Below are 14,755 nucleotides of genomic sequence, written 5' to 3' on the forward strand. Positions count from 1 at the left end.
AGCGGAGCAGCGTGGGGCCAGGGCAGGCAGTGAGCCGTAAGTGGTAAGTCAAGGTAAGTGGTGTCGGGCCAGAGCCTGCACTCCGAACCTCTCCTGCACCCCGCACTCCAATCCCCTGCCCTGAGCCCCCTCCTGCACCCCACACCCCCTCCTGCACTCCAACCCTCCCTGCACCCCAACCCCCTGCCCCAGCTCTACATTCATGGCCCTGCATGCAATTTCCCCACCCAGATGTGGCCCTCGGTCCAAAAAGTTTGCGCACCCCTGCTTCAGAGCCTACAAGTCCACTCAGTCCTACTTCTTGTTCAGCCAATCGCTCAGACAAACAAGTTTGTTTACATTTACGGGAGAGATTGCTGCCTGCTTCTTATTTACAAGGTCACCTGAAAGTGAAAACAAGTATTTGCATAGCACTTTTGTGGCCGACATTGCAAGGTATTTACATGCCAGATATACTAAACATTCATATGCCCCTTCGTACTTTGGCCACCATTCCAGAAGTCATGCTTCCATGTTGATTACGCTCATTAAAAAATAATGCATTAATTAAATTTGTGACTGAACTCCTTGGGGAAGAATTGTATGTCTTCTGTTCTGTTTTACCTGCATTCTGCCATACATTTCATGTTCTAGCAGTCTCGGACGATGACCCAGCACATGTTCATTTTAAGAACACTTTTCAAAGCAGATTTGACAAAACGCAAATAAGGTACCAATGTGGGATTTCTAAAAATAGCTACAGCACTTGACCCAAGGTTTAAGAATCTGAAGTGCCATCCAAAATCTGAGAGGGATGAGGTGTGGAGCATGTTTTCAGAAGTCTTAAAAGAGAAACACTCAGATGCGGAAACTACAGAACCCGAACTACCAAAAAAGAAAATCAACCTTTCCTGGTGGCATCCGACTGAGATGATAAAAATGAACATGCATCAGTCTGCTCTGCTTTGGAGCATTATCAAGCAGAACCCATAATCAGAATGGACACTTGTCCTCTGGAATGGTGGTTGAAGCATGAAGGGACATATGCATTTTTAGCACATCGAGTATGTAAATATTTTGCGACGCTGGCTACAACAGTGGCATGTGAACGCCTGTTCTCACTTTCAGGTGACAATGAAAACAAGAAGCGGGCAGCATTACCTCCTACAAGCTTTAACTAAACTTGTTTGTCTGAGCAATTGGCTGAAATAGGACTGAGTGGACTTGTAGTCTCTAAAGTTGTACATTGTTTTATTTTTGAATGCAGTTATTTTTTGTACATAATTCTACATTTGTAAGTTCAACTTTCATGATAAAGAGATTGCACTACAGTACTTGTATGAGGTGAAATGAAAAATACTATTTCTTTTGGGTTTTTTTTTACAATGCAAATACTTATAATCAAAACTAAATATAAAGTAAACACTGTACACTTCATACTCAGTGTTGTAATTGAAATCAGTATATTTGAAAATGTAGAAAACATCTAAAATATTTAAATAAATAGTATTCTATTGTTTAACATAATAATAAATATAATAATAATAATAATAATTAATGGAGATGTCCTATCTCCTAGAACTGGAAGGGACCTTGAAAGGTCATCGAGTCCAGCCCCCTGCCTTCACTAGCAGGACCAAGTACTGATTTTGCCCCAGATCCCCAAGTGGCCCCCTCAAGGATTGAACTCACAACCCTGGGTTTAGCAGGCCAATGCTCAAACCACTGAGCTATCCCTCCCCAAAATATTGTTTAAAAAAAATTTTTTTTAAATCACGATTATTTTTTTTAATCACTTTACAGCCCTATTTCTTATATATTTAGATTTTTAAAAAAACAAGATATGGTCTTATAGTGCTCCTATGAAACATTATTTCTCAGCCAAAGTGTAAATGGTTTCCACTATGAAGACTCCTCTCCACCCCCTTTGGCCACCCACTATAGTTAAATTACCTACTCTATATATGAGAAAAAACAAGTGCCAGTGGACAATAACTATATCAACAACTACACTAAAACTACATACAGTAAAAGCTTTTTTATCCAGCATGTTGGAGGAATGGGGGGTGCTGGTAAGTAAAAAATTCCAGTTAACTAAGAGGGAGGGAGGTTGGGTGTGGGAGGGGGTACAGGGTGCTGGATCCGGGGAGCGCTCACCTCGGGCAGCTCCCTGCAAGCAGTGACCAGTCCTGGTGGCCCCTAGATGGAAGCACGGCTAGGCAGCTCTGTGCACGCTGCCCCCTTCCACAGGCATCACCCCGCAGCTCCCATTGACCGTGGTTCCCATTCAATGGGAGCTGCGAAGCCAGTGCTGGGGCGGGGGCAGCATGCAGTGCCACCCAGCCACGCCTCCACCTACGGGCCGCAGGTACTGGTCACCACTTGCGGGGAGCCACGTGAGGGGAGCGCCCCCTGGATCTGCCACCCCGCACTCCTTCCCGCACCCAAACTCCCTCCCAAACCCCATGCCCCGCACTTACCCCCGTGCTTCCAACCCCCAGCCCCTCCCCACACACACCCCGCACTCCAATCCCTCATGGCCATTCCTCTGCCTAGGGGAGCCACATAGGAAGCCTGCTAGCCCCGCACCAACCGGACTATAAACCAGACTTTCTATGAAGATTAGAAATGCCCATTTATAGAGCTTTCTGGTTGGTTCAGGACCGGATAACACAGCTTTTACTGTATACTATTTGCAGAAATGCCTATCAAAGATAAGCTAAAGGAGTGCAGATACTAAAGGGCTAGGTCTCAAACCAAGAGTGGTGAGAAGGAACTGGAGAGGTGATTGGTCCCACACCACTGTTGACCAATATATGCCATTTAGCATAAGAGAACTGGATTATAGTAAAGGGATGGGCCAATGTAGGCTATATAATTACTATAATATTTGTGCTTAATGCATACTATAATACATACAGTGCAGATAATTCCTATTAATATGATATATTATGCTAAGTATACCCTAATGCCTTGCATTAGTTGAAGTAAGCTTTGACTTAAGCACATAGCAAAATTGTCAGGATCAGGACATTTGATTATTTTACCATAGCAACAGGTTATTCTCGCAGACCTGTACTGGAGTGTCCGAAAGGAAGAGGACAAGACGTATGATTGCTCTACCCTACTACAAACCCAGAAGGTGCCTTCATGCCCATTGGTATTTGGGAGGCATGTTTTCAGAACAAAGAGCTATGCAGTACACCATGGTACCAGAAAAACAAGGTAGAAAACGGATTGGTTAAATGTAGTTTCAGTTGATGTACAAAGTACCTTGTATTTATAAACAGATTGGGTACAAAAAGATGGATTTAGGGGTGTAATTTTGGGAGCACAACTTCTGTGTAAGGTGAATGTAACAGCACTGCATGAGATGGCTTCATGGAGATGGGTATCATAGAATCATAGAACTAGAAGGGACTTCAGGTGCTCATCTAGTCCAGTCCCCTGCACTCAAGGCAGGACTAAGTATTATATAGACCAGGGATCGGCAACCTTTCTCACGCGGCCCGCCAGGATAAGGCCCCTGGCAGGCCGGGCCGGTTTGTTTACGTGCCACGTCCATAGGTTCAGCCGATCTCGGCTCCCACTGGCCGTGGTTCGCCGCTCCAGGCCAATGGGGGCTGCGGGAAGTGGCGGACAGCACATCCCTCAGCCCACGCTGCTTCCCGCAACCCCCATAGGCTTGGGACGGCAAACCGCGGCCAGTGGGAGCCGCGATCGGCCAAACCTGCAGACGCGACAGGTAAACAAACTGACCCACCAGGGGGCTTACCCTGGCAGGCTGTGTGCCAAAGGTTGCTGATCCCTGATCTAGACCATCGCTGACCGGTGTTTGTCCAACCTACCCTTAAAAATTCCCAATGATGGCAATTCCACAACCCCCCTAGGCAATTTTATTCCAGTGCTTAACAACTCTGACAGTTAGGAAGTTTTTCCTAATGTCCAACCTAAACCACCCTTGCTGCAATTTAAGCCCATTGTTTCTTGTCCTCTTCTCAGAGGTTAAGAAGAACAATTTTTCTCACTCCTCCTTGTAACAACCTTTTATGTACTTGAAAGGTGTTACCATGTCCCCTCTGTCTTTTCTTCTCCAGACTAAACAAACCCAATTTTTTCAGTCTTCCCTCATAGGTCATGTCTTCTAGATCTTTAATCATTTTTGTAGAACCGTTTTCCTATGCTATATTATTACTGGCTCATAGTAGTAAACGTGACTGACATTGGTTATTTGGTCTCTTCAGTATGTTTCATAACAAACCAAAGTGTGGTCAAGCAACTGACTATACAATTTATCAACACTGCCCTTCGTAACCTTGGTACATGGCATAAGGACAGTAAGGGCACATATGCAGACTGAATGAACACTGCTAGCAAAAACTCCAATTTCAGTCACATGCACATCCTAGAATGAAATACACATATGGACAAGCACTCAAAGAAGCACAGATTGTAAATGTAGTTGTTGTCATTGCTTAAAATGCTGCCAATACTGTTCTCCAGTTTGCCACCTTTTTATATGATATTTCAGGATATATATGAAGCATTTTTCCCTGAAGAGGAGGTTTTCATTACAAATGTAAGGCCAAATTTTGCTGTCTCTTACATGGATAAACTCCAGTTGAAGGTGACATGAGGTGGTTCTGTTTAACTGAAAGCAGAGTTTAACCCATTTACTTAAAAAGAGTGAATGGACACTTTTGGCCAGATTTTCAACAGCAGGTGAGTTCAGTTACATGCATTAAAATGCACAAAATTAATAGGTGTACAAATCAACTATGTGTGTGCACATAACCATATTCATAACAGGCCTTGTGAAAATGCAGATGAAAATTAAAATTGACTCTTTGGTTTTAATCTGATTTATTTGTGTGAGTAAATCTATTATTAAATCTTGCAATATCTTGTATATTTTTTCATCCTTGTATATTGACAATTTCATTTCAAAGTGATTTAAAAAAAGAAAGAAACAATAAATTGATGAGTTTCACTCCAATGCCTGTATTGGTACACTGCTTGGGTGATTGAAACACAATTGAAGTGTGCACCAATCGCCTACTAATGTTCAGCCTGTCACCTTATTGCTGAAAATGAACCATCCTACTCAACAGATCTGTTCCCTGTGAGCATTCAGAGACGTAGCTCCTAACTTCAATGTCACAAATACACTATTATGTGTTTTATTCATGGTAGCAAATAGAGCTAAGAGAGAATGAGCTTGATCTCTCGCTCTCCTCTTTCTTGTCTTGAGCAGGGGGTTGGACTAAATGACCTCCCGAGGTCTCTTCCAACCCTAATCTTCTATGATTCTTGTGCATCAACAGAATTGTTTACTAAGGCCAGGACCCACAAAGGGACTTTGGCATTGCAATGTTGAGCTTTGCAACGTACCTAACTTTCATGCACCTAGAAAATCTCTGGAACAACACTGCAATCCACAAAGCCTGAATTAGGTGCCTTGGCTCCCTAGTCAATGAATGTGGAGATAGAGGCACCTAAGAATGTGATCCACAAGAGCCAGCATGCTAATCATTGGAGGAAGGAGACTGGACCCCGGGTCTCCCATCTCCCTGGTGGTTTTCCTAACCACCAGATAATATAATCTAAAATAGAGAAGGCACTATTTGTTCTCCTCTATACAGTGCTCACTGTTCCTCCATACTATTGGAGGTACAGTAGATGATAATTACTTAGATAGAGCCTTATTTTTTCAAAAGAGCTGTACAAACAGTCCCAATTAACCCTCACATTAATTAATCCTGTAGGACAAGTATTAATATCCCCATTTTACAAGTGGAGAATACAAGAAGGTCAAGGTCAGACAACAAATAATTGTCAAACAAAGACTTAAACCCAAATCTTTCATCTGAGGTCTAACCCACTATCTTTCACTGTCACTCAGCTACTTTATTCAACCTTTCTTTGTATCAGTTTTCCCATTTGTATAACGGGCCTCACAATGCTTTGCAGTTATATCATACTTCTTATCTGTAACTCTCAAAATGCTTTACAAAGATGGGTAAGTATTAATATCCTTATTTTGCACACTGTATAACTAAGCACAGAAATTTAAATCAATGTGTGAGATAGGCACCACAGTCTAGTGAAGCACACACAAAAATGTCACTTGAAAAGATATGGGCATTTTAAAATAGGTGGCTAGAAAGACAATTATTTTGCTAACGTAACTACAATGATTGCTATTAAGTCCCCATTATGATAACAAATATTTTGGTCTTTCTGGAAGTATAGAATTAAGAAAAGATATGATTAAGGAACATATTTTTGAACTTTGATAAGAAACCAAGCCATTCTGTACTTTTTCAGATTGGAGTATGGACCTAAAGTTATTGTCCCTGATTTTCCTTTCATTTAATCCATATTTGCACAAAGATCTCTCCATCTTCAATAGATGGGTCCATCAGATCCAGTTCTTCTGTTTTCTCCTGCCTACTCATCTAGTTCTCCATCTTGCCTTGCCCACTACTCTTGTTCCCTTGCGGCTCCTCCTGCCAGAAACCACTGGTTTTCATTCCCAACCCTTTTGTTCCTGAAAGATATTCTGGAATTAATGAGCTAGAGTCCATATGAACAAATTTAAATGACTAATACTTAACAATGTCATAAAACACAAGGTATCATTAACTTTGGTATCACTAAGGACATAAGGAACTACTTATTCTTGTCAATTCTACCACACTATTGTTCTGCCTCTTGTCCCAATATTTCCTATGGAAAATGGACATAAAAATTCACCTCCTCCATATGTATGTCTAATTTCTATTTAGGTCCCTAATTTAATATCACAGAGAAATCATGAACTGTAGCATCTTGTTCTAGCTTGTGTCAGTGTTTTTGGATCTACCTTTAAGAGTTTAGGGCCACAGAATAGTTTCTTTGCTGGTTAAGAAAAGAAATATTGCCACCACATGATTTGCATTGGTCAAAGGCAGATTCATTCCATAACCCCTGTAAGCATTTTGGAGAGTAACTCTGTCTTCCTATGTGTTTGTGTTATCTAACACAACAGGATCCTGATCTTAATTGGGTCTTCTGGGAGATACCACAATATAAATAATCAATAATCCAGTCTAGTCGGAGGCTGGTATTGAATTAATTTCCTTCATGATGGCCAAATTGTCCTTCTTGTACCATCACCAGGACTGTTCAATGGCACCAACAGCAGAAACTACAAAAGCAACAGCAAGGTATATTGAAGTAGTTCCTCCATTCTATTATTATCTAACACTAATCAGTTTCAGGACACTATGTGCTGATCCACTAGAAGCACTTTACGCAGAAGACTGTAAGATAGAAAGTCATTAAAACCTGCACAGTTTTTTGATATTTTAAAAGTCTCTCTATTATAAATTAAATTTTCAGGAGGGTAACAATAAATCAGTTTTTAAAATGTTGAAGTTAGCATAACAGTTCTTAGCCCAGAAACAAATGATTGTAATAAATTTGGCTTAAAATGACTACCCATGTGCACATTGTAAGAGAGAAAATGAACATGCTTCTTAAAAAATTCAGATGTTCTAGTACTCCTCTAGTATTCCTATAATTTAAAAATGGCATTAATTTAATACATTTGTCCTCAGATTCAATAGCTGTCAGAGGAATATTAGGCACATTCATGTCAGAGGAATATTAGGAATATTCCAACACTAGGGTATTTTAACAAGAGATTTAGAAATGAACAACAGTGTATTATTCTCTCTCTCTAATTACACATAGGTAGAGAAACTTGAGTGATGCTATTGATTGATTCAGATATTAGAATTATTATTAAATTTTCCATAAACGGAGGGGACTCTAAACTAGCAGAATGGTCTGGAAAGGTATAGAAAGAAGTGCCACTTCAGCAGCATTGTTCCCCTCCTTACTTTGAAAGCCCCTCCACAGATAATTGTGGGGTTGAGTAGGGGCACAGCTCTTCTCCACAAAATCTTCCCCTCCTGTGATAGAGGATATCCAGGCTTAATTTAATGCTACTTGAAAACTGAGGCATAGCCATGGGTGGGGCTAGCTGAGCTGCAGCCCACCCACTTAGCATCCAGGCCCACCCAAATCTGAGCAGAGGTGTAGTGCTGCCACAGTGGCCCAGAGCATCACTCAGGCACCTGAAATACAGGAAGAGTGCAGGCAGGGCTGGAGCCATCTGAATCCACAGGCTGGGAGGGAGGGAGTTGAACCAGGTGTGTGTGGGGGTGCCTTGTGGGGACAGGTCTAGGTGGGGCCAGCGCTGGGGCCGGAACGAAGCCAGTCTGGGCGCCTAGGCACATGACTGGGCTGGGCATGGGCAGGGCGCTAGAGACAGAGGCAGCAGTGCAGGTCACACAGACACAAAGGCACCAGCAGGACAGAGGGACGCGGCTGGCCGGGCGGACGGATACTGAGCCGGAGTTGAGAGAGGTGGGCAGAACTCTAGCTTGTGCACACCGGGCAGCCTCATCTTCTGGTGCCTGCTGAGTGGTAAGGGCCAGCTAGAGGGGTGGGGGGACACAGGCCCCCTGATCCCTCCTGCCACCCGCCCCAGGGCCCCAGATCCCTCCTGAACCCCTACAATCCCTCCTGCACCCCAGTCCCATCCCTGTACCACCAGCTCCAGGCTCTGCTATGCCCCCCAGTTCTGCTGCCTCACCCATGTTCTGCACCTCCCGGGTCCTGCCCCTTCCCCCCAACTCTGGCCCTTGGCCTTTGCCCTCCCCCATCCAGCCCCCCCACCCCAGTTTTCCCTCCCCTCTCTGGATAATCTCTCTCTCTTCCCAAGATGGCGAGGCTCAGGAAACCTGTTTACGCTGGAGGGTAGCGATAGGATACAGAGGGACCTAGACAAATTAGAGGATTGCGCCAAAAGAAACCTGATGAGATTCAACAAGGACAAGTGCAAAGTCCTGCACTTAGGACGGAAGAATCCCATGCACTGCTACAGACTAGGGACCGAATGGCTAGGCAGCAGTTCTGGAGAAAATGACCTAGGGGTTACAGTGGATGAGAAGCTGGATATGAGTCAACAGTATGCCCTTGTTGCCAAGAATGCTAACGGCATTTTGGGCTATATAAGTAGGGGCATTGCCAGCAGATTGAGGGACGTGATCATTCCCCTGTATTCGACATTGGTGAGGTCTCATCTGGAGTACTGTGTCCAGTTTTGGGCCCCACACTACAAGAAGGATGTGGAAAAATTGGAAAGGTTTGATAGCTGCTTTCAACTACTTGAAAGGGGGTTCCAAAGAGGATGGATCTAGTTCTGGTTCTCAGAGGTACCAGATGACAGAGCAAGGAGTAATGGTCTCAAGTTGCAGTGTGGGAGGTTTAGGTTGGATATTAGGAAAAACTTTTTCACTAGGAGGGTGGTGAAGCACTGGAATGGGTTTCCTAGGGAGGTGGTGGAATCTCCTTCCTATGAGGTTTTTAAGGTCAGGTTTGACAAAGCCCTGGGTGGGATGATTTAGTTGGGAATTGGTCCTGCTTTGAGCAGGGGGTTGGATTAGATGACCTCCTGAGGTCCCTTCCAACCCTGATATTCTATGATTCCCTGGCTGGGTACCCTGCGGGAGGAGGGCGGAGTGGGCAGGGAGATGTAGCCTTTGGACTCTGCTCAACTGAAGAGGGGGGATCATTGCCTATTATCCCCCATCTCTGCCTTAAGGAATGTGGGGAATTTCAGCCCGAAGGGGGGGGAACTTTTTTTAGCCGAGCAGCCAGCCACACTGGAGCATGAGGGTGGGGTCCTCGCTCCATGTGCATTATCAGCTTGGCAGGCGAAGCCATTTCTGGAAGCACCCGGGCTAGGAAGAGGGTGTGGTGTTGGGGGAGACGCTGAGCTGGCAGTCTGCCCGCCCACACAAATTTCCACTCCTAGCTACACCACTGCTTGAAAGAAGCATTAACTTGGGCTCTGCACCTGCACTTTCCTTAGAGTAGGAATTTTATGTAGCCATAGGGTGCCTGGCCAATAGCAGCATAGCTCCTACAAGAGCCTGGCTGCTGGGGTGGGGGAAAGAGGAGGGCAAAGGGCTCAGTAGTCTGAGGTGACAGTGTAAATGAAACTTCCAGAGGTAAAGCTCTAGTCCCCTTCCATAGCAGAGTACAATTTGACCATTTGAGCTGTGGTCTGTCAGAAGTACAGAACATGCAGAGATTTTCCATGCCAGAAACGTATGTGTTCAATGGGATATATTCTATCTACCTCATTGAGGTAAATAACGTTATATTAAGAGCAGAATCACCATCAGCACAGACTTTGTGGTATAACTGGTTTACTGTCCTTGTGGAAGGCTTATATTGGAAAAACATCAAGGCCTTTGAGGATAAAATTTATTGAGCACAAGAGCACTCTAAGATGTGAGGAATCAAAGTCCTGGTTGCTAAATGTGTTACGTGAGACACTGGCTGAGTTTCCAAATAAACGGTTTTCACTTTATTTGCACCTTGCCTCTGCTGTCACTAGACTCGTAGGCACCATGGTGATGGGGAGAGTAGAAGAATCTGTATAGAGTAAACTGACCATACTTCATAAAATATCTTTCAGTTTTAAACCTGGGATTTATAGGGGTATATAATGTGCACAAGTATTGAGAAGCTTAAAACTGAAATCCTCTTGGGTTGTAGTTAAACTTATGTGTTAGAGTTCATAGGACCAGGGCACTCATGTTCTCACTTATTGCCAATTATTTACAGCAGAAGTGCTGAACCTGTAAACTGAGGTTACAAAAAAAAAAAAAAAACCCTTCTATTAAATACATCAAACCCATAACATTTTAACTCTCCTGCACTATTTTTCTTGTCTCTCCTTTATAGACATGTATCCGTTTGGTGGAACTATTTGGGCCTTGAGAAATTGAGAAATGTGTTCAGAGGAACATCCTGTAATTTAGAACTTTGAAATGTACTTTTTAGATTCTCAAAAATCAGACCATGTTTGAATTTTCATTTCTTTTGTATTGAATTTTTCCGTATGTTGACAGGTTGACTAATTTTATCTATCGGTAGTGCAACATTTCTACTACACTCATCAATATGTTTTCTGAACATTTTGCAAAATTAAATTTATATTAAAAGGAGATCTCCAGTTCTTTCTCTTTCCCTCCCAGTGAGGCTCATGGTCATCCTAATCTTTTGTAAAAATTAGTTCCAAAAGTATCCTAGGCTCAAGACTGAGAGTTGAGGAGTTATGCATATTAAATTATAAACATCAAAACATCAAGGCAAAATATTATTGTAACAATGCCCAATTTTATAAATGGATATTCACTTTTGAAAAAACTCACGAAGAATGAAAATATCTAAAAGAATTTCCTCCATATGTATTCTTGTTTGGAACCTAACCTACTGTTTTTAAATCCCTCCACTTTCACATACGGAGCATAAAAATTAACTATGTATTAGCCAGTGTTATTCATAAGCCAGTAATTCATGCATGAAATGTCATCCTTAGTCACATTAATAAGCCAATATCAATTCCAGAAAACTACAACTTTTTTCAGATAATTTTTCCAGTCTAAACAGTAAAGTAAAACATATCAGAATTTAATGTTATAAAATGTATCTTACCTGAGTGTTTGTGGAATGAAGCTGATTCGTGTCACTACAGTATCAAAAGTACAGAAACCGTAAAGACTTTGAATAAGAAAGGATACATTCGTATGGCTCCTGTTCTTGTCCCCACAGCCAGAATTTTCTGAACTGGGTCAAAAGCTAAGGCAGTGGGCAAATAAGGAAAACCATGGCGAACCGTCTGAAATAGAGCAAACAAACACAATTAAAGTATAGGACCTGTAGCATTAAATACACTATACATATCAACTGCATATAAGTAGAATCTACAAATTGATCAAAACTGTATTATTCATAATACATTTTATCAAAAACCTATTTTGAAGGATATGCTATTTAGAACCATACCGTTTATTTTCCATCAAAGCTATTTTAAGTTACGTATTTTACCCAGTAATATCCTTGGATTTTATATATATTTATAGTAACAAAGGAAATGACAAAATATGTATGAATGAAAACTGGTACATGTTGTTCATTTGCTGTATAGATATTCTTTCACACTATCAAAGACAGCCCTAGATGCCAACTGATGACATTACATGAAATGGTGCCTCAAAACACTGCCACAAACAGGAGCAACAGAAAGGAAATGGAATTAGAACAGGAGTTCTCAAAGTAGGGGTCTACTTCAGTTTTCAGGAGGGACACAATCATCCTCCTTTTCTTATCCTTTAATTAAAATATATTAATGTTTCTAGTCCTAATAGTTGCAGAGATAAACTTGAAAAAGTGAACTGAGCATAAACTGGTGAGTAATGCATGCCTGAATCTGCAGACACGCTGAAACAATAGCAACATAGCCCTTAAACTGGATATTGTGAACATGTTTTAGGAGGAGGTGAGGAATCTGCCCTTCTGATGTTGCCAAGTGGGAGAAATGCCCCAGATAGATTACAGTATGGAAAAAGAGAGTCCTGTAGGGGAAATGTTGAGAATTACTGCACAAAAACAAAAACAAAATGTTTAATAAATTATAGCAAATTAACTACTCCTGCCATAGGGCTTCTGAAGAACATTGGCCTCATTACTGCTTAGTCCCCAAATTGCAAAAATCTAACCTATGTTGATGAGAGAGATGCTGCTGCCATAATCATGATTACAAAGATGTACAATAGTAACTAATTATTGTCGGTGATGTAGAAATTTAACAAAGACTTCAATCACTCTGGTTCCAGACTCTCTTTGGTTGGGAGGTCTGCTTTGCCACGTCTATGGCAGCATTACTTCAAAACAAACAGCATGGTTTTCAGTATCCCAGCCCGAGTTGGAATATTGGGCAATACAAATCCACAGCTGTCATCAAACTTTCAAGGACCACCAAGATTTTGAATTGGGGCAATATTCTCTACTGTCTCTGCTCTTTGGTCCCCACCCCCGAGCCCCATTGCCTATTTCACGGACTTCCTTGATAACTGGGATTTTTGTGTTCTTGTGCATTCATTTCCTTCACTGTGAGAAGAAAGCATGATCCTGCACTGGCTTATTTTTGCTGTTAATAATTAAAAGTTCTCTTCTGAAGAAGATAATATATTTTGCATTTCCAGCAATTCCAGTACCAATAACATTTTCTTGTAGGGTTTTCCTGGCTAGAGTTTCCCTTCGATCTGGAGGCCTGGAAGGTCAAGGATTTTATAAAACCTGTTCTGCATTTGTGTCCATATTTTTAGCATTTTCTTTTTATTCCCAGTGTTCTTATGGTGTAAAAAGTCCGACTTTTCATTCATAAATAACCCTCAAAAGACATGTGGAGGGATGTTTGTGTATTTACATATGTATGAGTAAGGTTGACAATGTAATCAACAGTCCCTGTCTATGCTGTATTCTGATAGTTCAGAAATCAGAAGAACATCCTAGCATTTAAATGAATTGTAAACACAGGATATTCTTGGTATTCACCTCTCTTTGAAATATAGTATGAATGGTGGAGGCACAAGCAAATTGACTTATGTTATTTCTGTAGCTAAGTACACCTCTACCCTGATATAAAGTGACCTGATATAACACGAATTCTGATATAACGCGGTAAAGCAGCGCTCCAGAGGGGTGGGGCTGCGCACTCCGGCGGATCAAAGCAAGTTCAATATAACGCGTTTTCACCTATAACGCAGTAAGATTTTTTGGCTCCCGAGGACAGCGTTATATCGAGGTAGAGGTGTACCGGTGATGGACCTCCTTCAAAGTCATCCTAATTACCTTTTGGTCCCAGAGAAACTCTCAACTTGCCAAAGAGGACATGAAATTGTATAAAAGAACCTTGGATCCTGATTCTGTCATCTCAGATCTGCTTAAGCTTCATCAGGGGAAGTTTGAGTCACAAGACTGAGGTCCCAGTTATGCTGGTACGCCCTGAATATGAGATTTGGACATTGGACTATAATCTATTAACTGAATTCTAAAGGAACTCTTTGCAACTATAAAGCTCACCATCTCTGCTATGAATCTAAACCTCCATGAACTGAACTCATGTCTGTATGTATATTGATCTTTTTAACCATTTCCTCTCTCTTGTGTTTTTTAATAAATTTTAGTTTAGTTAATAAGAATTGGCTGTAGCATGTATTTGGGTATGATCTGGAATAGTCAATAACCTGGGAGGTAATGTGTCCGATCCTTTTGTATTGGTAGAACTTTTTCTTTTATATGATGAAATACGATTTTCAGAAATCATCATAATTAACTTAAGTACCTAGATGGAGGCCTCAGGTTGGATCATTTTAAGGGAACTGTGTTGTTTGGACTTCTGAGTAACCAGTAAGGTAATAAAAATGCTGTTGTATGCTGGCTTGGTAAATCTAGGTATTGAAATATCCACCAGCTTTATGGGGATTGTCTGCCCCATTCTTTGCAGTTCACCCTAATTGAGTGACCATAGCTGGCCCCCACTGGAACCCTGGTCACAAACTGTATTTTCTGTATAGGTCAACATGGATTTTTTTACATTAAGTTGAAGACTCAATTCCAGGAACAGAGAAAAAGCCCTCTGAGTGGCTGACAGCATTCTTTCATAAGACTGACCCATGAACAGCCAATCATCGAGATACAGGAATACTAAAATCGTCTCTCAATGAAGGTAAGTGGCCACCACTGTTAGAACCTTTGAAAACACTCTTGGAGCTGAGGTGAGTCAAAAGGGGAGAACTCAGTATTTAAATGATCCTGGTCTGTAATAAATGTTTTTTTTATTTTCTGTGAGATAGGTGTATCACTATAT

The 14,755-nt window shown here is 41.7% G+C and overlaps 1 protein-coding gene across 8 annotated transcripts in view; it reads right to left on the minus strand.

Moving 5' to 3' along the window:
* The window catches only part of STXBP5L (syntaxin binding protein 5 like), a 309,553-nt gene that overhangs the window by 268,303 nt on the left and 26,495 nt on the right, over positions 1 to 14,755 (minus strand). For all 8 annotated transcript variants that reach the window (XM_034788439.1, XM_034788419.1, XM_034788402.1 and 5 more), the window contains exon 2: positions 11,625 to 11,722. In XM_034788439.1, the coding sequence (XP_034644330.1) occupies positions 11,625 to 11,722 (98 nt within the window). The remainder of the gene's footprint in view (positions 1 to 11,624; positions 11,723 to 14,755) is intronic.

This window comes from Trachemys scripta, chromosome 1 (assembly GCF_013100865.1).
Source record: "Trachemys scripta elegans isolate TJP31775 chromosome 1, CAS_Tse_1.0, whole genome shotgun sequence".
In the NCBI taxonomy this organism is placed as follows: Eukaryota; Metazoa; Chordata; order Testudines; family Emydidae; genus Trachemys; species Trachemys scripta.